The 24,830-nt window shown below is 43.6% G+C and overlaps 1 protein-coding gene across 1 annotated transcript in view; it reads right to left on the bottom strand.

Moving 5' to 3' along the window:
- The window catches only part of LOC142297467 (uncharacterized), a 231,552-nt gene that overhangs the window by 52,104 nt on the left and 154,618 nt on the right, over positions 1-24,830 (bottom strand). Inside the window, exon 7 of the mRNA XM_075341693.1 lies at positions 16,326-18,089. Within this exon, the coding sequence (XP_075197808.1) occupies positions 16,326-18,089 (1,764 nt within the window). The remainder of the gene's footprint in view (positions 1-16,325; positions 18,090-24,830) is intronic.

Here is a 24,830-nt window from a genome sequence, read left to right on the forward strand (position 1 = left end):
GTGAGCGACGCTATTAAAGTCCGCTTTTCACCATCGCTTGACCCCCGGGGGTCCATGACCTCGGGGATCCGGTGAAGTCACGTCAACTTCCTGATCACATGACATCTCTGAGGTCAGCCCCACTCTCCAGGAGTCACTGGGCTGCGGGTGGCGTTTCACCACTCATCACAGCCCAGTGTGTCTCCTGCTTGCAGCACTCTGCTGTGAGGGAGCAGGGAGATGATGAGCTGGCCTGCTGGGCTGTGATGAGTGGTGAAACGCAACCCACAGCCAATCAATCACGGAGACTGCAGCCAGCCTCGGTGATGTCAGGTTAACAGGAAGTTGACGTGACATCACCGGATCCCTGAGGTCACGGAACCTAGGGGTCAGGTGATGGGGGAGAGCAGTCCGCAAAAGCGCCGCTCACAGGCACTATTGCCAACATAAGGTGTTTGAGAGAAATATTGTTTCTCAACATAATATCAATCTAGTAAATAATAAATATGGGTGAACCACCCCATTAAGGTACCTTCCCCTATAGTAAGGTGCCAGAGTAATTAGGTTTCTGGTTAGTCTGATCTCGTCTGTACTCCAGTCTTTTGGCTGCCTGTTGTCTTAGTTCCTGACTCGTCCTGCCTGTGTACCCGAACTTGTCCTGCCTGTGTCCTGATTCAGAACCTGTTTTGCCAGTACATCTCCAGGGCCTGAACCTGTTATGCCTGTCTCCACTACCTGTTCTTCCAGCTTGTCTCCTGAATGTATGCCATCTGGTCAGCCTCTGTGATGGTGGGATATTGGGAGAGGTGTATCATGTTGTACAGATTCCTATTTTAAGCTTGGTTCACTGTCCATTATTTGTACTGCTTGTGTGTACATTGTATTGTCTGTAGGTAATCACTCCCTATAGCGAAAGGTTATAGCTTCTTGAAGTGCTTCTATCCCTAGGTGTTGGGAGGAGGTGGGCATGGAATCCACCTACTGTAAACTCTGTTTACCTGAGGGGAAGAGGCAGTCTGTTTGAGAACTTGAAGAGAGGATTGATCCTCTGGGAGAAGGTAAGACTTCTCAGAGGGACCTGGACATTTATCGCTTACCGGACTATATTTGTGTTACTGGACTAATTTTACGCTCTGTTTTGTGGATTATGTTATGGACCATTTGATTTGCATGGAATAAATGCTCTTTGGATTGTTCACTCATCTCTCGCTCTGTTGATTGTGTGATATGGGAGAAGGACCCCGTCACAACCTCCACTACCCACTCTGTCCTGCCTGCCCTCTGTACCTGCGTCGTTGTATTTTCAGTCAACTGGTGAAGTACCAGAAACTGCGTGGAGTGGTACCTGGTATGTACCAGCAGAAAAGTCCATCCTCACCATCAGAAGCTTTGGTAAAATCCCAGTAGGCACTTAGTCATGCCCTCCAGAAAAAACCCGGTCTATGGTGCACTGGGAGTGCACCCACTAACTTAACAGATACTCTATGCAGTAAATAGTTGCGAAATACTTCAATTCGGAATACCCCTTTAACATGTAGACATGTTTATTTTTGATCAGTTTACTAAATAAATAAGATATCAGACAAAAGCCCCAGCAGGCTGTCTCTACAGATCATTGCTAAAAGGAAGACATGTACAGTTTTTAAGAAACAATTGTGAAAAGTCATAAGACATCAGCTAGGATAGCTCTCACTAAAGACACAACATAGAATCCGGAGCGGAGGAGGAAATATTCATAGATTTGTAGTAGAAAGTTTTGTAACTGAAGATGTGAGTGGGTTTGTGTGTGTAAAGCACATGATTTCTGGAAGTGGGAGCAGCATTCAGAGAAATGGAACATTCCAAGACATTTCTGCATCTGCAGCCTCTGTGTGACTTTATGATACAGAGGAACTCGGAGGATTGGGACCTAGTTACAGATAAAATGCCGGCTTTGCTCATTACTGTTGCCTCAATTCTGATTCAAACATACAAAAATTATGACGCAAAAGATATTGGAGAACAATCACTATAAATTGATTCAGTTGAAGACTATTTGCACTATAATGATTGAGATATTAACCCCTTAGTGACGGAGCTAATTTTCACCTTAATGACCAGACCAAATTTTGCAATTCTGACCAGTGTCACTTCATGAGGTTATAACTCTGGAGCTTCAACGGATCCCGGTGATTCTGAGACTGTTTTTTCGTCACATATTGGACTTCATGTTAGTACCAAATTTAGGACAATATTTTTTGCGTTTATTTATGAAAAAAATTGAATTTTGGCAAAAATTTTGAAAATTTAGCAATTTTCAACTTTTGAATTTTTATACCGTTAAACCAGAGATTTCTGTGACACAAAATAGTTAATAAATAACATTTCCCACATGTCTACTTTACATCAGCACAATTTTGGAAACAAATTTTTTTTTTGTTAGGAAGTTAGAGGGGTTCAAAGTTTATCAGCGATTTCTCATTTTTACATCAAAATTTACAAAACCATTTTTTAGGGACCACATCACATTTGAAGTGACTTTGAGAGGCCTAGATGACAGAAAATACCCAAAAGTGACACCATTATAAAAACTGCACCCCCCAAAGTACTCAAAACCACATTCAAGAAGTTTATTAACCCTTCAGGTGCTTCACATGAACAAAAGCAGTGTGGAATGAAAAAAAGCAAAAATTACATTTTACCTAAAAATGTTGCTCTAACCCAAATTTATTCACTTTTAGAGGAAATAACACAACAAAATGGACCCCAAAACTTGTTCCCCACTTTCTTATGAGCGCGCCGATACCCCACATGTGGTCAGAAACCTCTGTTTGGACAAATGGGAGGGCTCGGAACAGAAGGAGCAATATTTGAATTTTGGAAAGCAAATTTGGCTGAAATAGATTGCGGGCACCATGTTGCATTTACAGGTCCGCTAAGGTACCTAAACAGAAGAAACCCCGCACAAGTGACCCCATTTTGGAAACTAGGCCCCTCAAGGAATTTATCTAGATGTTTGGTGAGTACCCTGAACCCCCAGGTGCTTCACAGAATTTTATAACGTTGAGCCATGAAAATAAAAAAATAGGGGGCGTGGCCTGCTTGCTAATGGCATCGGTCACCTAGCTGCTGAGCTCCAGCCATCTCGACTCCTAACCGGCTCACTGCGGCTCACCAGTGGCACCAATCTCTCTGCACACGGGGGGAAAGTGCTGCGGAGGTACCCAGGAACGTGGCATGCCAAGGGGAAAGTCCCAGAAGAAGCCGTCCCCGGCGAAAGTTACAGACTTCTTCTCCAGCACGGGACGAGGGAAAATGGCAGCAGCATCCTCCTCCACAGCTTCCTCACGCTCATCCAGGAGGGGATCCACAGCAGGCCCAGACTTGGACACAGACGCTGCAGATATACCGCTTACCAAAGGTACCATGCAGAAACTGCTCAGTGCCCTCCGCTCATCACTGCAGCAGGATTGGAAAGATATGGTGGCTGAGCTGAGGGGAGATATCACTGCCATAGGCAGTCGCACAGCACACATTGAAACTAAAATGCAGGAGCTGACAAAGTCACACAATAGCCTCATTGATGCCAATGCAGCACTGGAGGAACAAGTGCAAAAGCTCCATACCAAGGTCTTGGATTTAGAGGACAGGTCCCGCAGAAACAACATAAGAATCAGAGGAATTCCAGAGGCCATACCAGACAAGGGGCTGCAGAGCTTTCTAGGCTCCTTGCTGCAGGAGCTGCTCCCAGACCTGTCTGCAACTGATTTCCTGGTGGACAGAATACACAGAGTCCCTAAGCCTAAATCCCTCAGTGCTGATGCCCCCCGGGACACTTTGGCTCGCCTGCACTTTTACAAGACCAAAGAAGCCCTGCTGCAAGCCCTGAGAAGGAGGCCGCCTCTGTCTGAGCAATTCCAGCACCTGTCCATTTTTCCGGATCTGTCTGCAGGAACCCTGGCAAAAAGGAGGGAATTTGCCCCTTATACCAAAATTCTCAGGGATGAAGCTATATCCTATAGATGGGGTTTCCCTGTAAAGATCCTGCTTTTCCGTGCAGGAAACACCCACGTCTGCCATTCCCCACAACAGTTGGCAAAGCTCCTATCCTCATGGAACATGGCAAATCTCCCGGCCAGATCTCCAAGAGCCACAGGATCATCCCAAAGGGATAAAGTGAATGAAGATTGGTCCGTCGCGTGAGTTATGTGATATGTCTGAGTCGCGGCTGAGACTTAGTTGCTACTTTTAAGGTCCGCTGGTTCTGTTCAACCAGGACCCTGAGCCCCCATGGCGGTACATTTCCACCATACCGCAGGCCCCCTTTTTGGGCTTTTTTCTATGTGGACTGATGCTCCCTACATCAGTAATGTTAGTGATGTTAATGTTGTCAGTGTTACCTCTTTCCTGCCTAACCTTCCTTTCTCCCCCCGCAGCTCTAGGCAAGAGACTTTTTTTCATGTACAATGGTACTGAACTGTATGTCTATAAATGTTAGGGGCCTGAACTCGCCGGCCAAGAGATCCATGTTTTGGCGGGAAGTGGTTAAATCCAAATGTGACGTGATTTGTGGTCAAGAGTCTCATCTCCTCCAGGGGGACTCGCACAGGTTAAATAATGCTAAATTTCCTTTCATACTGCTGGCTTGTGGGAAAAAAAAAAAGGCTGGAGTATTCATTTGTGTAAAAAATACTGTTGCGTTCACACTACATTCCCAACATTTAGACCCTGAAGGTAGATACGCCATTATTAATTGCTCCATAAATGGCTCTAAGTATACTATTGCAACCCTTTACGCCCCCAACTCTGGTCAGATCAGCTTTCTGCGGAGGTTTCTTTCCAAGCTTTCATCCGTTACAGAGGGTAAGCAAATAATCTGCGGGGATTTTAACATGTTAATGTCCAGCACTCTGGATTGCTCCAATACTGCTGTAAAGAGGAAGGAAATGAGCACAATAATTTCAGAAAGGCATCTCCATGATATATGGAGATACCAACATGCAAATGAGAGGGACTACACATTCCTCTCACCTCGGTTCACCTCATACAGCAGATTGGACTACTTTCTGGTTGAAAGCTCACTTATTTTGGATTGCTCAGATTCAAAAATTGGACTTATAGCTTGGTCGGACCATGCCCCCATATACCTGACAGTCCAGGAGCAAAGCCGCACGCCCGTTTTTACCCGGTGGCGCATGAATGACTCCCTCCTGGCCTGTAGACAAATCTCTGAGGAGTTGCAGGCCGACCTCGCAGAGTTTTTTAAATTTAATGACAACAAGGAGGTGACAGAGGAAACGCTATGGTCTGCACACAAGGCCTTTATTAGGGGGTCATTCATCAAAATTGCCACTAGGGAGAAAAGGAGGCGTCAGGCAACTTCCAAAGCTCTACTGTCCCACATAGCGCTTTTAGAAGCCCACAATAAATCTGCCCCAAACATGTCAACATCTGACGAACTCAGGAAACTAAGAACACAGCTCCGCCAATTGCTGATGGTAGACTATGAGAAAAATTTAAGATCCCTCAAACAGCAGTACTATATGATGGGTGACAGGGCGGGTGCCTTACTAGCCAGGAGGGTTAAAAAACGAGAAATGCAAAACAAAATTGAATACCTCGTGACGGGTTCTAATGCCACAATACGCAACCCAACGGAAATAGCCAATGCATTCGCTGATTTTTATCAGTCTCTCTACAACCTTAAAAATGACCCCACTGCCCCAAAGCCTACCCAATCGGCAATTAATTCCTTCTTAAACAATATTAATCTTCCTCGGTTATCTACAGTACATCTAGAGCAACTAAATTCCCCTTTCTCCCTGGAAGAGGTTCGCCAGGCGGTGATCACAGCCAAAAGAAATTCTGCTCCAGGCCCAGACGGCCTCACTAACTCCTATTATAGGCAATTCACTGAAACCCTGTCTCCTTTCCTCCTGAGACTTTTCTCCTCTTGGCGAGCCACAGCAGATATTTCACCAAATAATCTAGAGGCCATTATAACTACCCTGCCAAAGCCAGGAAAACCCCCTACATCACCAGGAAACTTCAGGCCAATATCCCTCCTAAACTGCGACTTAAAATTGTACGCCAAAATAATCTCAGCTAGAATACATAAAGTCCTTCCATCACTGATTTCCCCGGATCAAGTGGGGTTTGTGGCGGGGAGGCAGGCGAAAGATGGGACGAGACGTATGCTGGACCTGATTGCGGTGGCTGAGGGGAGGAAAATCCCCAGTGTATTCCTGTCCTTGGACGCAGAGAAGGCGTTTGACAGGGTGCACTGGGGATATCTGAAATCTGTACTGGCCAAGTTTGGATTTGAAGGCCCCATACTTACCGCCATAATGGCACTATACTCTAACCCTAACGCCAAAGTTCTGGCATCCGGATTTATATCTCGGAGTTTTGAATTATCCAATGGGACACGCCAGGGGTGTCCGCTCTCACCTATCATCTATGCCCTTGCTATAGAGCCTCTGGCGCAGACTATCCGTGAATGCCCTCGGATCTCGGGGATTCGAGTGGGGAGTACAAACCATGTGATCAGTCTATATGCGGATGATGTGATTTTATCCTGCACTAATGTAGAGGTGTCCCTAAAACACGTAATGGAGATCCTGTCCTCCTTCGCTCAAGTCTCGTATTACAAGCTTAATATTACCAAGTCCTTAATTTTTCCGCTCTTCCTGCCCACCTCAACTAGAGCCACTCTTTCTCATCTTTACCCTTTCAAATGGGAAGACGAGGGTATCCCCTACCTGGGTATTATACTGGCCCCGCTACACTCCGTGATCCGGAAAAATCTGCTGACCCTGCACACCTCACTGGATAGAGAACTTACTCGCCTTTCTCTTCTCCCGCTCTCTTGGGTGGCGAGAATGCAGACCTTTAAAATGATCTGCCTCCCAAAAATTATCTACTTACTTCGGTGCCTGCCCCTAACAATTCCGCAACGGTATCTCACCAAAATTCATTCGCTAATGAGTAAATTTATATGGGCTGGGAAAAAACCTAGAATAGCCCTGAGATGCATGCATGCCCCGTTAAGTGGTGGAGGAATGGGTATTCCTAATATTCTAACATACCACAGAGCCGCTATCCTGGAACCGGCTCGAGATTGGTGGAGGAATGATTCAGACTTAAGATGGTTACAGATTGAGTACACCTGGGCACAGGTCCACTCCCCTAAACAATTCATAGACTCCCTGCTCCTAACCCCTTCGCCCCCCGGTGATCTTCTACCCACCACAGCAGCTCTAAAGAAAGCTTGGTCCTTGTGGAGCAAGCCAGTGTCACATGCTTTAGGTCCCAGCATTCCCCTTAGATCGCTAGAAGCCTTCATTCCGAACTTGAATCTTGCCGCCTGGACACGTGGAGGTCCAATCACCCTAGCAGATCTCTATAGAGAAGGCGTCCTACTCCCGTACTCAGAAATGTGTGATAAATTTAACCTTCCCCGACACAGTCTATTCCAGTTTTTTCAAATACGTCACTTTCTTCAGTCCACTCCTCATCTCCCGGCTCCCACGACAGCTGACCACGCCTCAATTAAAAAATTCTTTCAAAATAGCAAAATCAAAGGCCTTTCATATATCCATAATATGCTAAACTCCCCACAACCGGACAAACAATTGCCGTATATGCTCAAATGGGAAAAAGATCTAGCTTCTCCGCTTCCGCCGCAAGAATGGTTCGCGGCCTCAAAATGGATCCACAAGTTCTCTTCTTGTCTCAATCATATAGAGCAATTAAAAAAGGTTCATCTGAGGTGGTACAACTCCCCTACTAAACTGGCTTCTTTTTCCCCACATGTGTCACCACTGTGCTGGAGGGGCTGCAACCACAGGGGCACCTTATGTCATATGTGGTGGTTTTGCCCTAAGTTATCTAACTTCTGGCAGGAGGTGTTCAATCTAATCCATGAGGTTACTAGTCTCCGCCTTTCTCCAAACCCAACCTTAGCGGTGCTACACATTGGCTTAGATGGGATCCCGGATCTTTTAAAAAACATCATTTCTCACATTCTCATAGCTGGCAGGTACTGTGTGGCATACAAGTGGAGGTCGGTGAGCCCCCCTACAAAAAGAGATCTAATTGAGAGGATCAACCTACACTGGCTATACGAAACCAACCTGGCCCCCAACCTAGAGAAGAGAACGGTGAGACTTAAACAATGGCACCCGTGGGCCACTTCCCTTTATGCAACGGCCCTCCCCCAGATACCGACACCTACACCATAAATAAATTGATTATGCCTAAGAATGTCTTGTAGAGCTGCTTCCCCCACCCCCTCTCTTTCCCCCCTCCCTCCCTGCTCCTATGTTCAGGTTGTTGTTGTAAGGGGTATTTAATGTCCCAGATTGATATTCTGATAATGGCTCGAGGCTATTCCACCTCTTGCTACTCAATGCTCCTGTTCTTGATGTTGTTGTATGAGAAGTTTGTATTTTTCTGAAAACTCAATAAAAACCTTTATGATAAAAAAAAAAAAAAAAATAAAAAAATACAATTTTACCACAAAATTGTTATTTCAACCAGGTAGCTTTTTTTTTCACAAGGGTAACAGGAAAAAAATCACCATGAAATTTATTGTGCAATTTCACCTGAGTTTGGCGATACCTTATATGTGGTGTAAATCAACTGTTTGGGCGCATGACAGGGCTCGGAAGGGAAGGAGTGCCATTTGACTGCAAAATTGTCTGGAATCAATAGCGTACGCTATGTTGCATTAGGAGAGCCCCTGAGGTGCCTAAACAGTGGAGGTCCCCCACAAGTGGCCCCATTTTGGAAAATAGACCCCTGAAGGAATTTATCTAGATGTTTGGTGAGTACCCTGAACCCTCAGGTGCTTCACAGAAGTTTATAATGTTGAGCTGTGAAAATAAAATAATACATTTTTACCACAAAATTGTTACTTCAACCAGGTAGCTTTTTTTTTCACAAGTGTAAAAGGAAAAAATTCAGCATAAAATTTATTGTGCAATTTCTCCTGAGTATGCTGATACCTTATGTGTGATGAAAATCAACTGTTTGGGTGCACAGCAGGGCTCGGGAGGGAAGGAGCGCCATTTGACTGCACAATTGGCTGGAATCATTGGCGGACGCTATGTTGCATTTGGAAAGCCCCTAAGGTGTCTAAACAGTGGCGGTCCCCCACAAGTGACTCCATTCTGGAAACAAGACACCTCAAGGCTTTTATCTAGGTGTATAGTGAGCAGTTTGAATCCAAGAGTACTTCACAGAATTTGATAAGCTTAGGTTGCCATATTGAAAATTTTCATTTTTTTCACAAAAATGTTGCTTTAGCATCATATTTGTTACTTTTTCAGGAGGCAACAACAAACCGTGGACCCCACAGCTTGTTATCCAATGTCGTATGAGCACAGGGATACCCCATATGTGGCCAAAAACCTCTGTTTGGATAAATGGGAGGGCTTGGAATGGAAGGAGCACCATTTGAATTCTGGAAAAGTTGAAATAAATTGCGGGCACCATGTCACATTAGCAGGGCCCCTTGGGTACCTATACATTAGAAACCCCCCACAAGTGACCCCATTTTGGAAACTGGATTTTATTGAGGAGTATAGTAAGCATTTTGAATCCACAGGTACTTCACAAAAATGTTGCTGTAGCAACAAATTTCTCACTTTTAGGCTATGTGGCCATGATCCAGCGACACGGCGTCTAGTACAGAGTGTCAGCCTTCCTGCAGAGATGTGAGTGTTGTCCACGGGAGAACGCAGCTGCCCATGCCCACGTTTTGGGTTCAGGCTGCTGTGGAGCTCTATGCTACCCGCAGAGAACACTCTTGTCTCCGCAGCATAAATTGACATGCTGAGGCTCAGGAAGCTGCGCCACAGGTCGGTTTATGCTGCGGAGAAAAGAAGCCCAGTGGGCATGAGATTTCTAAAAATCCTTCCACTGTGCTTCTACTGCACAATGCAGCGCTATGGATGCAGGGAAAACACTCTGCGCCCAAAACGCTGCAAACCCTGATTGTGGGCACATAGCCTAAAATGCTACAATGGATGAATGGATAGATGTCAAACATATATAACGTCCCACAACCCCTGCATATTCTATGTTTGATCATTTCAGATCGGAGGGAAATGAATGCAGAGCCGGCGGCGGCGGCAGTTTTCGCCGTGCGTCGGCACCATTTTGGATGTCCTGTGGGGGTGGGGGGTTGATTTCTCCGGTACCGGGGGCTTTGGGGGCACTAGGGGCTTATATTTCTTTATCATCTGACATGTTTGATCATGTCAGATGAGAAAGAAATCAGTATTATTTGCCATTTTTTTTTTTTAATGTGACCGGCGGTATACGGTGTATACCGGCGATCACATTATCGGGGTCCAAAAAAAACACCCCGATTCATAATCTTGGGGGTCTCAGCTACCTCCGGTAGCTGAAACCCCCGAGATTTTTCGTCACTGGGGGGCGCTACAAGCTTTTTCCGGCCTGACGTCTCAAGACGTCGGAACAGAATAAGTACCCTGTTTTTCCGACGTCTTGAGACGTTAGGCCGTCGCTATGGGGTTAAATAGCTTCTACCGCAAAATATTTTTAAATTCACTATGAATAAGGGAGTTACACCGCCAGAAACGCGTCAGTTTATCTCACGGTGGATATGACCATTTTTAAAGGAAATGAAATAAATTTTGATTTTATACTTATCGGATGGCTGTGCTGCACTCCTCCTCCCTTTTGTCATGCTATTAGTTGCTGCTCTGCACCAGCGTTGGATCAGCAACCTCCGGCTCCAGAGATCTCCCTGCTTCCATATCAAGTCCAAGGTGTGGTGAGTTCCTAAACCCCCTCCTGTTCCCTATACAGTGGAACCTTGGTTTAAGAGTAACTTGGCTTGAGAGCGTTTTGCAAGACAAGCAAAGCTTTTTACATATTTGTAACTTGGTTTAAGAGCAATGCTTTGCAATAAGAACAAATATTCACCGTGCACACTTCCGGTTCTGTCCTTTCTCTACGCTCTGACCCACTCTGGAGGTAACTTTCAGAACATATGCACTGTATACTATACACAGTATACAATTGTACAGTACAGTATATACTATACAGCATGTCTATCAATTTCCATTTGTGGATATAGTATTGTACTTTGTGCTACCCAGTACCACACATTGCTTGTACTGTACCTCTCACACACCAACAATTCTATTGTAAGCTAAAGTGCAGCCTAATTTGTTTGTATTTTACTGCACAGTATTTTGTATTAGTGTACTGTAATAATTTTATATGAATACAGTACATTATTTTGTTTTACTGTAATAAGTTTGTAGAAATGCAGCAAATATTTTTGGGTTGTGGAACGAATTGTCTGTGTTTCAATTATTTCCTATGGGAAAATTTGCTTTGATATAAAAGAGTAAGTTGGTTTAAGACCACACTCCCGGAACCAATTATGCTCGTAATCCAAGGTTCCACGGTATATGCACTAGTCTGGTCCACAAATCTGACCAGTATAACGCCTGCCACAATTTTTTAACTTAAACCATTGGTCCATGTGGAAAATCTGCCTTGTGTACTGTACTGGCACATCGGCTGCAGTGGTTCCATGTGCTCTTCGTGGGGCATAGGAACAGGACAAATACATATAATGCGCTCATCTGAACGAGCCTTTGGGAATCTAATCATAGATAGTGATAGGCTATCCCCCCATCACTATCTATGAGGGCTGTAAAATAAAGAATATAGTTAATAATAAACATTGTCATTATACTTACAGGTCCCGCATCGCGTCCTGCAGACTCTGTCTCATGGCCGCTTCTGCTTCCGATCATTGCTGTGCCCCCGGGTTACAGGACCTTACGTGAGGTCATAACCATGTGACCAGTCTGGTATGATTATTGTACAGACATTGGCTTACAGACTGGTCACATGGCTATGACATCATCAAAGGTCCTGTTAATTGAAGTTTGACTGTCACTGTGCTAGTGTCGCATTAGCATCACCCAGTACGGTCGCACACTCTGCTGACAGGAGCGGTTGGCTGCATGTCTTTCCATACAGCTCATGCGCCTGTGTCCAGAGAGTGTCTATCCTTGCGAAGTGATGCCCATGCGAGACTATACCAGTCATACGTAAGTGAAACTCCGGCCTCAGTGTCGGCTTGCTTCTCACACTGTATAGACGCTGTCTGTGCACAGTGATGAAGCAGAGCTGACAATGCTCTCCCTGTGGATTATGTCGGATTAAGAATTGTTTTTATAATAAAGATGGAGTTTCTAAATTATTTTTCTTTTATTTCTAATAAAAAAAAAATGTGTGTTGTTTTTTTTACTGTTTACTAGAAATTCATGGTGACCATGTCTAATTTGACGTGACACCATTAATTTCAGGCTTAGTACCATCTGAAAATACAAAGCTGGTATTAACCCCTTTATTACCCAGCGAGCTACCAGGCACCAGGGCTGCTGGATGAGCTGGGTAAAACGCCTGGAATTGGTGCTAAAAAACAATGCGCCATTTCCAGGGGCGGCTGCGGGCTGCTGAGAATTCCAGCCCCAAGTTGCCTGTTGTTACCAGACTGGCAATCAAAATACACATTCCGCTGTGCTGCCTATGGCCCCCTATGGATTGCATACGTTCCCCTGTGCTGCCTATGGCCTCCTATGGATTGCACACGTTCACCTGTGTTAGATATCGCCCCCATGCTGCTACCCATAGTAAAATATAACACTCTTTCCTTACCTCCTCCAGCGCTGATCTCCCTCCTGTCTCCCTCCATGCTTCTGTTCCTCCACTTCCTGGTTCTTGGTGCCGGTCATGTGATCGGCACAGCAGACTGATATCATCTCTGCGTGCCTGATCACAGTTAAAGCAGGGACACTGGGGAGAAACGCTGGAGGGGGTAAGTAAAGCTTTTTTATTTTAGGATGAGCAGCAGCATGGGGGCCATATCTAACACAGGTGGGGGCATGTGCCATCACAGGGGTGCGCAGGCTCATATAATATGCACCGCTCCCCCAACTGGTCACTGTGGTGCGGTTTCAGCACCACGGTGATGGATAGCGGCTGTACATATTATATGAGCGGGAGCAGGAGATCTAACGCTGTTGCCCGCAGCGTTCACCTGCCCCCAGTAGCGCTCCAGAGCTGCCCCCACCTCCCCTGGACCCTGCAGTGTATATTATATATATATATATATATATATATATATATATATATACACACACACACACACACACACCCGTATATTCGGCTTATAAGACACACCCCTTACTTTCCCCCAAAATTTGGGGGAACAAAAGTGCGTCTTATAAAGCGAAAAATACGGTATATATATATATATATATGTACAGCTCTGGCAAAAGTTAAGAGACCATTGAAAATTTTCACTTTTTCTGATTCTTCTCTTTATAGGTATATTTTTGAGTAAAATGTAAATTGTTCTTTTATACTATAAACTACCGACAACGTCTCTGAATTTCCAGGCAATAAATTTTGTATTTATTTTCTGAAAATACTAGTTTATAAAATAAAACAACAATTTACATTTTATTCAAAAATATACCTATGAAGAGAAAAATCAGAAAAACTGAAAATTTTGCAGTGGTCTCTTAATTTTTGCCAGAGCTATAATTATATATACAGTACAGACCAAACGTTTGGACACATCTTCTCATCTCTAGAATTACTGTTAAGAGGAGACTTTGTGCAGCGGCCTTCATGGTAAAATAGCTGCTAGGAAACCCCTGCTAAGGACAGGCAACAAGCAGAAGAGACTTGTTTAGGCTAAAGAACACAAGGAATGGACATTAGACCAGTGGAAGTCTGTGCTTTGGTCTGATGAATCCAAATTTTAGATCTTTGGATCCAACCACCGTGTCTTTGTAGAAAAGGTGAACGGATGGACTCTACATGGCTGGTTCCCACTCTGAAGCATGGAGGAGGAGGTGTGACGGTGCTTTGCTGGTGACACTGTTGGGGATTTATTCAAAATTGAAGGCATACTGAACCAGCATGGCTACCACAGCATCTTGCAGCGGCGTGCTATTCCATCCGGTTTGCGTTTAGTTGGACCATCATTTATTTTTCAACAGGACAATGACCCAAAACACACCTCCAGGCTGTGTAAGGGCTATTTGACTAAGAAGGAGAGTGATGGGGTGCTACGCCAGATGACCTGGCCTCCACAGTCACCAGACTTGAACCCAATCGAGATGGTTTGGGGTGAGCTGGACCACAGAGTTAAGGCAAAAGGGCCCACAAGTGCTAAGCATCTCTGGGAACTCCTTCAAGACTGCTGGAAAACCATTTCCGGTGACTACCTCTTGAAGCTCATCAAGAGAATGCCAAGAGTGTGCAAAGCAGTAATCACAACAAAAGGTGACTACTGTGAAGAACCTAGAATATAAGACATATTTTCAGTTGTTTCACACTTAAGTATTTTATTCCACATGTTTTCATTCATAGTTTTGATGTCTTCAATGTGAGTCTACAATTTTTAGAGTCATGAAAATAAAGAAAGCTCTTTGAATGAGGTGTGGCCAAACTTTTGGTCTGTACTGTACATACACACACTCACACACACTATATAGTTGGCTAAAAATAAATAATTAAAAATACGAAGTAGCGCTTCGCTGTATTTTTGATTTTCAGCACAGATAAAGCAGATGGCTAAGGGCTGCCACCCCTATCTGTCTGGCTTTAACCTTGGCTGGCAATCATAATACAGAGAAGTGCATAAATTATATTTTTAATAATTTAAAAAAAAATATTTTAAACAAAATGCATGAGTTCCCGCCGCATTTTGATCGCCAGTCAGGGGAAGCCAGGCAGCTGGGGGCTGGGATTCTCGGCAGTCCGCAGCAGCCCCTGGAAATGGCGCATTGTTCATTAGCGCCATTTCCAGGCGCTTTACCCAGCTTGTCCAGTGGCCTGGTGCCGGGTGGCACACTGGGTAATAAAGGTGTTAATACTTTGTATTCTCAGATGGTACTAAGCCCAAAATTCACGGTATCACGCCAAATTAGATATGCCCACCATGAATTTCTAGTAACAGTAAAAAAAAAAACACAACAAAGAAAAAAATGTTTTTTATTAGAAATAAAACAAAAGAAACCATTTGGAGACTCCATCTTTATTAAAAAAAAAATCCGTAGTCCGACGCAGTTCACAGGGACAGCAATGTCTGCTTCATCACTCTGTATAGACAGCATCTTCACAAAGTGAAAAGCAGAGAGAGCCATGTCAGCTCTGCTACATCGCTCTGTAAAGAGCAAGAAGCAGGCCGACAGTGAGGGTATTGAAACAAAAGCACAGCGAGCAGACAGTCCAGCACTACTGACTCCAACAACAGTTAAATTAGCAACAGAACAATCACTGGCTAATAAGGAGAGCTAGGACACAAAAATAGGAGGTGCCGATCATTGGAACCATTAAGGAAAAATCACAAATTAGTAGAATGTGAAATGGCACTCACCAAGATGAAATACAAGGTCCTTTATTTCATAAAATCTAGGATAGGTAGGGAGAGGTACTCGCCCTCCGTATCCTCTTCCTACCTATCCTCGTTTTTATGAAATAAAAGACATTGTATTTAATCTTGGAGAGTGCCTTTTCTCATTCTACTAATTTGTGACAGTGAGGGTATGCTTGCACTTGTGTCTCGCATTGCATCCCCCGCACCTGACGCTCTCAGGACAGGAGCGCCTCAACAGCGTGGAAACACATGAGGCTGACCCGCTCCTGTCGGGAGATTGTGCTCCGTGATGCGATGCGACACTCGCACAGTGACTGTTAAGGTTCAATTAACAGGACCTTCAGAAGACATCATACTCATGTGACCAGTATGTAAGCCAATGTCTGTACAACATTCACACCTGACTGGTCACATGGCTATGACATCATAGAAGGTCCTTTTAGTCAGTGCTGGCTACCATGCGGCACAGCAATGATCGGTCGCGGAAGCAGAAGCGGCCGTGTCTCCATGACGCGTTGCGGGACCTGTAAGTATGATCACGTTTTTTAATAAGGTGCTTTTTTTTTTTTACAGTCCCTGGACCCAAACTATACTTGATCTGTAACACGAGCTTCCCAGGATAGCTCGTGATCGGGATCGTGTACACGATCACTATGTGTTCGGTACGATCCCGAACTTTACAGATCAGGAGCGCCCATCACTAATCATAGAGCCTGTCAGGATCATTGTCCCTAAAGGATCCATGTCACAGTTGACACCAGGTAAATGTAATATTGGTGCTTGGCAGCTTCAGTGTATGCAATAAAAAAGTTTAATGTCTACAAATAATATTACTGACTTGTAAAAAAGATATTTTTGCTTTAATTTCTTTATAAAACATTTTTTCATATTAAACATTAAAATAGCTTCCCCTGTGTGTGACTTCTCTGATGAGTATGAAGCTTGTCTTTGCTTATAAAGCATTTTCCACATTCGGAGCATGAATACGGCTTCTCTACTGTGTAACTTCTTGGATATTTAACCTGAAATGATTTGTTTAAAGAAACATTTTCCACACTCTGATCGTGAACTTTCTTATGTCTGAGAAGACTTGATTCATATATAAAACACATCCCACATTTGCTACATGTAAATGGCTTCTCTTCAGTGTGATCTCTTTGATGATCACTTAGCAGGGCTTCAGTATTAAACTGTTTCCCACATTCTGAACATGAATATGGCTTCTCTCCTTTGTGAACTTTCTGATGTTTAACAAGGCTTGATTTTTGTGTAAAAAATTTCCAACATACTGAACATGAATATGTCTTTTCTTCTGTGTGCGTTTTCACATGAGAAAGAAGATTTGCTTTACTCATAAAAATTTTTCCACATTCTGAACATGAATATGTCTTTTTTTCTGTGTGCCTTTTCACATGATAAAGAAGATTTGCTCTACTCATGAAAAGTTTTCCACAGTCGGAACATGAATATGTATTTCCTGTGTGAATCCTCTCATGCGCACTGAGACTTCTTTTAAGTTTAAAAACTTTATGACATTCTGAACATGAATACGGCTTCTCTCCAGGGTGACTTCTCTCATGTGTAACAATATTTGACTTTTCTTTAAACTCTCCTGTGTGAACTTTCTGATGATTAACAAAGCTTGATTTTTGTATAAAACATTTCCCACATTCTGAACACGAATATGGATTCTCTCCTGTGTGAATTTTCTCATGTGTAACAAGACAAGATTTTAGAATAAAACATTTCCCACATTCTGAACATGAATACGGCTTCTCTCCTGTGTGACTTCTCTGGTGTATAACAAGGCTTGATTTTTGTGTAAAACATTTCTCACATACTGAACATGAATATGGCTTCTCTCCTGCGTGAATTCTCTGATGTATAACAAGACTAAATTTTGCAATAAAACATTTCCGACACTTTGAACATGAATACGGCTTCTCTCTTGTGTGACGTCTTTTATGCTTAATAAGATTTGCTTTACTTTTAAAACATTTCCCACATTCTGAACATGAAAACGGCTTTTCTACTGTGTGAACTCTCAAATGTTCTACAAGGCTTGATTTATATGTAAAACTTTTCTGACATATGGAACATGAATATGGCTTCTCTCCTGTGTGAACATTCTCATGTTTAATAATGCTTGATTTATGTGTAAAACGTTTCTGACATACTGAACATGAATATGGCTTCTCTCCTGTGTGAATGCTCTGATGCCTAACAAGTTGTGATTTTATAATAAAACATTTCCCACATTCTGAACATGAATATGGCTTCACTTTGTGAATTTTCTCATGTTTCGAAAGAACTGATTTATCTATAAAACCTTTTCCACATTTTGAACATGAAAACGGCCTTTCTCCTGTATGAATTCTTTGATGTCTAATAAGATTATGTTTGGTTGCAAAATATTTCCCACATTCTGAGCATGAGTACGGCTTCTCCCCTGTGTGAATTCTTAGATGTCTAACAAGATGTGATTTTACTTTAAAACGTTTCCCGCATTCTGAACATGAGTACGGCTTCTTTCTTGTGTGATTTCTCTTGCATTTAACAGAATCTTTTTGATGTACATTAATGGTAATGAGGTTTTTTTCTGAGGACTGACACATGTTCTCTTCATTTTTTACATTACATTCTAGTGATAACATCACATTTCCTCCAGAATGATCACTTGCATTTTCTGTTGGAGATAAAAATAGATTTCATTAGTTTTTTTTAAGTCACAGCTCAGACAAATTTAAAAATATTTCTATTAGACTGGAATAACATGTCATTTTTCATGCAGGTTTTTGAGCGAAAGCTCCGGAGGCCATTCAAAACATTTCACTGGCCATGTAACCTGCATTGCAGGGTGGGCCATTTATATGAATACACCTAAATAAAATGGGAATGGTTGGTGATATCAACTTCCTATTTGTGGCTCATTAGTATATGGGAGGGGGGAAACTTTTCAAGATGGGTGGTGACCATGGCGGCCATTTTGTATCCAACTTTATCTTTTTCAATGGGAAGAGGGTCATGTAACACATCAAACGTATTAAGAATTTCACAAGAAAAACAATGGTGTGCTTGGTTTAAAAGTAACTTTATTTGCTCATTGTTAATTTACAATTTTATGACCACTTATAAAATGTGTTCAAAGTGCTGCTCATTGTGTTGGATTGTCAGTGCAACCCTCTTCTCCCACTCTTGACACACTGATAGCAACACTGCAGAAAAAATGCTAGCACAGGCCTCCAGTATCCGTTGTTTCAGATGCTGCATATCTTGTATCTTCACAGCATAGACAATTGCCTTCAGATGACCTCAAAGATAAAAGTCTAAGGGGATCAGATTGGGAGACCTTGGTGGCCATTTAACTGGCCCACGATGACCAATCCACTTTCTAGGAAACTGTTCATGTAGCAATGCTCAGACCCGACACCCATAATGTGGTGGTGCACCATCTTGCTGGAAAAACTCAGGGAAGGTGCCATCTTCAGTGCATAAAGAGGGCAACACATCATCATGTAGCAATTTCAGGTCATCCTCGTTGAGAGGCTGCAGTAGCTGGATTTTTTAAGGGTGCCATTTGTGAATAGCTAATAGCCGCCGAAGGAATATTGGATTGATGCCACTCTCCAGTGACATGTGGCGAGTGCTACGCTGTGGGCTCTTGCTGAATGAAGCTAGAACGTGATGTAACTGTGGAATAAAAGTGCAAAATAGGGTCTTACCTGGTATGGGGAATTTAGTCTAGTGCTAAAAATGCACTCACCTGGTGGGGTTGTGCCAGTCACAACTCCTTTCTGCACAATGTAATGGTGGTGGTCAGCAGCAGCCCCGAAGGTTAATAATATCAAAAGGGGAGAGGAATACGGGTGTAAGCTGCGCTAACACCACAGAGTCCAGAAGATTTAAATAAATCCCTTACTTATGAAAATAAAGGGAATTATTTAAATCTTCTGGACTCTGTGGTTTTAGCATGGCTTACACTCTTATTCCTCTCCCCGTGAATGAAGCTAGGACAGGCACTGATGTTTCTTCATTATTGACAGTTTTCTTGCGTGCACATTTTGGCAAATCCAACACTGAACCTGTTTCACGAAATTTGGAAAGCAGTTTGCTAACTGTAGCATCGGAAATAGGTGGTCTCGTAAGGTGTCTTGCATTGAAATCTGCTGCAATAACCTGGGTACTGCGTTCACAAGACATCAACACAATTTCTATCTGCTCCTTACATGTTAACCTCTGTGACGTCAATGGCTGTAAACAAAGAGAAATTTCTAAATGACTAATAAAGGAATACAGTTACATTAATATAAAGCACACCATTGTTTTTCTTGTGAAATTCTCAATACGTCTGATGTGTTACATGACCCTCTTTCCATTGGAAAAAATAAAGTTGAATCCAAAATGCCCAACTTCAAAATGGCTGCCATGTTCACCACCCATCTTGAAAAGTTACCTCCCTCCCATATACTAATGAGCCACAAAGAGGAAGTTGATATCACCAACCATTCCAATTTTATTTAGGTGTATCCATATAACTGGCCCACCCTGTACATCACATTTTGGCAACGTTTTTGGTGGCAAAAGCTTATGGGCAGAACTAAGAAGACTCCCAGACCGGGCACAGCAGTGAACAGAGCCCTGCCAGCTGCCATGGATCGACTTTGCAACTCAGCACCACGCCGAGCTCCAGACACACCAGGTCCAAGATGGCAACGGCTGCTCACACAGGCTGCTTGCCACTGCAGGAGATGATGACTCAAAACCATGCAGCTCTCTCACAGCAGGAGGCCTCTGGACTGGGATGATACAGATGAGATGAACCTTGCTGAGATAAGTATATACCGTATTTTTCGGACTATAAGACGCACCGGACTATAAGACGCACCCTTGTTTTAGAGGAGGAAAAAATAGAAAAAAATAAATAAAATTAAAAAGAATGTGGTCATGACACACTGTTATTTTACTGCTGACAGTGTTATTGAGGTAATATCATCCCCAAATTCTGTCCTCATATCCCCCATTCTGGGTACCTTCCAGGTATATATGGCCCCCATCGTGGAATATGTATGTTCCCCACCATTATATGTGTGATCCTCCAATCTGGTGTGTGTGTGTGTGTGTGTGTGTGTGTATATAGTTATATTGTGTGAGTGTGTGTGTGTTTGTATATAAAGTTACAGTCATATGAAAAAGTTTGGGCATCCCTATTAATGTTAACCTTTTTTCTTTATAACAATTTAGGTTTTTGCAACAGCTATTTCAGCTTCATATATCTAATAACTGATGGACTGAGGAATATTTCTGGATTGAAATGAAATTTATTGTACTAACAGAAAATGTGCAATCTGCATTTAAACAAAATTTGACCGGTGCATAAGTATGGGCATCCTTATCAATTTCTTGTTTTGAACACTCCTAACTACTTTTTACTGACTTACCAAAGCACTAAATTGGTTTTGTAACCTCATTGAGCTTTGAACTTCATAGGCCGGTGTATCCAATCATGGGAAAAGGTATTTAAGGTGGCCACTTGCAAGTTGTTCTCCTATTTGAATCTCCTATGAAGAGTGGCATCATGGGCTCCTCAAAACAACTCTCAAATGATCTGAAAACAAAGATTATTCAACATAGTTGTTCAGGGGAAGGTACAAAAAGTTGTCTCAGAGATTTAACCTGTCAGTTTCCACTGTGAGGAACATAGTAAGGAAATGGAAGAACACAGGTACAGTTCTTGTTAAGCCCAGAAGTGGCAGGCCAAGAAAAATATCAGAAAGGCAGAGAAGAAGAATGGTGAGAACAGTCAAGGACAATCCACAGACCACCTCCAAAGACCTGCAGCATCATCTTGCTGCAGATGGTGTCAATGTGCATCGGTCAACAATACAGCGCACGTTGCACAAGGAGAAGCTGTATGGGAGAGTGATGCGAAAGAAGCCGTTTCTGCAAGCACGCCACAAACCGAGTCGGCTGAGGTATGCAAAAGCACATTTGGACAAGCCAGTTACATTTTGGAAGAAGGTCCTGTGGACTGATGAAACAAACACTGAGTTGTTTGGTCATACAAAAAGGCGTTATGTATGGAGGCAAAAAAACACAGCATTCCAAGAAAAGCACTTGCTACTCACAGTAACATTTGGTGGAGGTTCCATCATGCTTTGGGGCTGTGTGGCCAATGCCGGCACCGGGAATCTTGTTAAAGTTGAGGGTTGCATGGATTCAACTCAGTATCAGCAGGTTCTTGACAATAATGTGCAAGAATCAGTGACGAAGTTGAAGTTACGCAGGGGATGGATATTTCAGCAAGACAATTATCCAAAACACCGCTCCAAATCTACTCAGGCATTCATGCAGAGGAACAATTACAATGTTCTGGAATGGCCATCCCAGTCCCCAGACCTGAATATCATTGAACATCTGTGGGATGATGTGAAGCGGCTGTCCATGCTCGAGACCATCAAACTTAACTGAACTGGAATTGTTTTGTAAACAGGAATGGTCAAATCTACCTTCATCCAGGATCCAGGAACTCATTAAAAGCTACAGGAAGCGACTAGAGACTGTGATTTCTGCAAAAGGAGGATCTACAAAATATTAATGTCACTTTTATGTTGAGGTGCCCATACTTATGCACCTGTCAAATTTTGTTTAAATGTGGATTGCACATTTTCTGTTAGTACAATAAACCTCATTTCAATCCAGAAATATTACTGAGTCCATCAGTTATTAGACATATGAAACTGAAATAGCAAAAACCCAAATTGTTATAAAGAAAAAAGGTTAACATTAATAGGGGTGCCCAAACTTTTTCATATGACTGTATATACTGTGTGTGTGTGTGTATATATATATATATATATATATATATATATATATATATATATAGTTATATAGTGTGTGTGTGTGTATATATAGAGTTATATACTGTGTGTGTATATAGTTATATAGTGTGTATGTGTGTTATATAGAGTGTGTGTGTGTGTTTAAATATATATGAAAGAGGTAAGAGTCCCGGTGCACCACCTACTCCGCGTGTTACTACACGTTCAGCTACTTGAGCCCTGCTGAGCCATGGAGGGGATCATGGTGCAGACTTGCGGTGAAGACCAAGATAAATCCAAAGGAGAAAGAAAGTCGCACTCCAGATGATCACCATATCACTCCGTCTTTATTGCAGGGGAAATACGACGGCGTGCCGTTTCGCTAGAACTTAGCTTCCACTGGACCCGTGGAAGCTAAGTTCTAGCGAAACGGCACGCCGTCGTCCGGCGTTGTATGGCTTGTCTCACCCTCCCCACCGCTTGTACCCTCATGTTTCCCCTGCAATAAAAACGGAGTGATATGGTGATCATCTGGAGTGCGACTTTCTTTCTCCTTTGGGTTTAAATATATATATATGATCCAACCCCATCCAGGTGTACAGTAATGCCTTTATATACTATATTATTTATTGCCTTACTTTTACTGATGTGATGCTCACCATGCTTCAGTTTGGTCCTGGCATTAGAAACAAAGTTTCCCATATCTCAAGGACCTGCAGTGATGTAATGAAGAGGCGGGGCACTGTGCTGCTCTGGCCCACCCCTCTGCATTACATCACTGTAGGTCCTTGTCAGCTACGGGAGACTGTTTCTAGTGCAGAGGCATCAGGAGCAAAGTGAAAGTAATTTGAGCCCTCAGCACGAGACTGCGACTGTGCTGTGAAGGTATGCCGTGCTCTGGCCCGGACACTGCAGTGATGTGCAGTTCCTCCGGGCCAGACATGACTACTGCGGCCCCCTGCTCCTGCCTCCTAATCAGCGGACACAGTCTCCCCAGCCGCTGCAGGAAGCCGGGGGCTGGAGCTCCCACGTTTGTCCGCTGTTTACCTTAAACTATTGATTTGCTGCTCCTCACCCCCGCTGACTGCAGAGAGAGGTGGGCGGGGAGCAGCTAATGAATATTCACTTACTTTAAGCAGCGGGCACACGTGGTTTCTCCAGCGCCGGCATCCTGCAACAGCGACCCTCCCTGCCTCCTGTGATCCCACTGCATAGCGCTGACTCCCCACAGCTCCCTACCCCGCAGCTTCAGACCATAAGACGCACCCCACACTTTCCTCCCAAATTTGGAGGAAAAAAAGTGCGTCTTATGGTCCGAAAAATACGGTACCTTAAGTCACTCCCCACTAAGAAAGACCTTGAGGGATTTGCCTGCAGGCTAGAGGAATCATAAGCCCCTGTCACACATAGCGAAATCGCTGAAACATCACAGGTTTTGTGACGTGCCAGCGATATCGTTGTGTGTGACAAGCAGCAGCAAGCGGGCCCCTGCTGCGAGGTCGTTGATCGTAACAAAACGATCAGGACCATTTTTTTTCCTCGTTGGTCTCCCGCTGTGCAGCACGCATCAGCGTGTTTGACGGCGGGAGACCAACGAGCACCAGTTCTGAGTGTGCAGGGAACCGACGTTACACGGGTCGCTGGTGGCTGGTCACTGTGGAGATCTGCCTTATTGCCAGCTCAACAGCGACATTCCAGCGATCCCTGCCAGGTCGGATTGCTGGTACGTCGCTATGTGTAATGGGACCCTTACAAAACAGAGCTCCATTCATTTAAAAGGAGGGTGTCACATTTTTTTATTTTTGTATTAATAATAGTGATTATGAAATAAAGTATTTTTAATACAAAATTAAAATCACTGCTTTAGTTTTTATTTAATTCTAGTTTTACTGAAGGCACTGGGGGCTGCCATCTTCGATTTGGTGTTTGTAGCAGTGGCAGTGACAGCCAGAATGGAGGAGGTGGAGAAGTCCCAGGAGGGGGTGCTGAGAGAATTACAGACACAAAGACAGGTTATCCTAAGCCACTCCTTAAGATTGGATGAGCTGGCTGCAGGGGTAAAAGACTTGGAGAACCACAACTGGTGGAATAATCTCCATATAAAAGGCCTTCCTGAGACAATCAGCACCCCTGAACTGGATGCTACTGCTCAGAAATTATTTGCACTGATCCTGGGTGAGGATGGGTTCAGCCTGAATGAACTGGACCACATCCACAGAGCTCTGGGACCAAGACCACCTCCTGATTCCCGCCTCAGAGACGTCATTTGCCAGGTGCACTTTTTTTTAAAGCCAAGGAATCCATCATGGCCACAGCTAGACAGAAAGGGACTATCACTTTAATGGGCTCCCGCATACTGATCCTGCCTGACCTAGCAAGGAGTACCTTGCAACCGAGAAGAGCCATGAAACCCCTCTTATTACTCCTAAAAGAGAAGGACATACCATATAAATGGGGTTTCCCCTTTCAACTAAACCTTCAAGGAAAGGAAGTAAGCGGTCATCCGAGGGCTGGGGGACCTTGCCAAGCTCCTTGAAACTTTCAATTTACCACAAGTGGAGCTTCCAGATTGGCCTCACGCCCCACAGCTTCCCATGGCACCTCCCAAA

This window comes from Anomaloglossus baeobatrachus, chromosome 3 (assembly GCF_048569485.1).
Source record: "Anomaloglossus baeobatrachus isolate aAnoBae1 chromosome 3, aAnoBae1.hap1, whole genome shotgun sequence".
Classification (NCBI taxonomy): Eukaryota; Metazoa; Chordata; class Amphibia; order Anura; family Aromobatidae; genus Anomaloglossus; species Anomaloglossus baeobatrachus.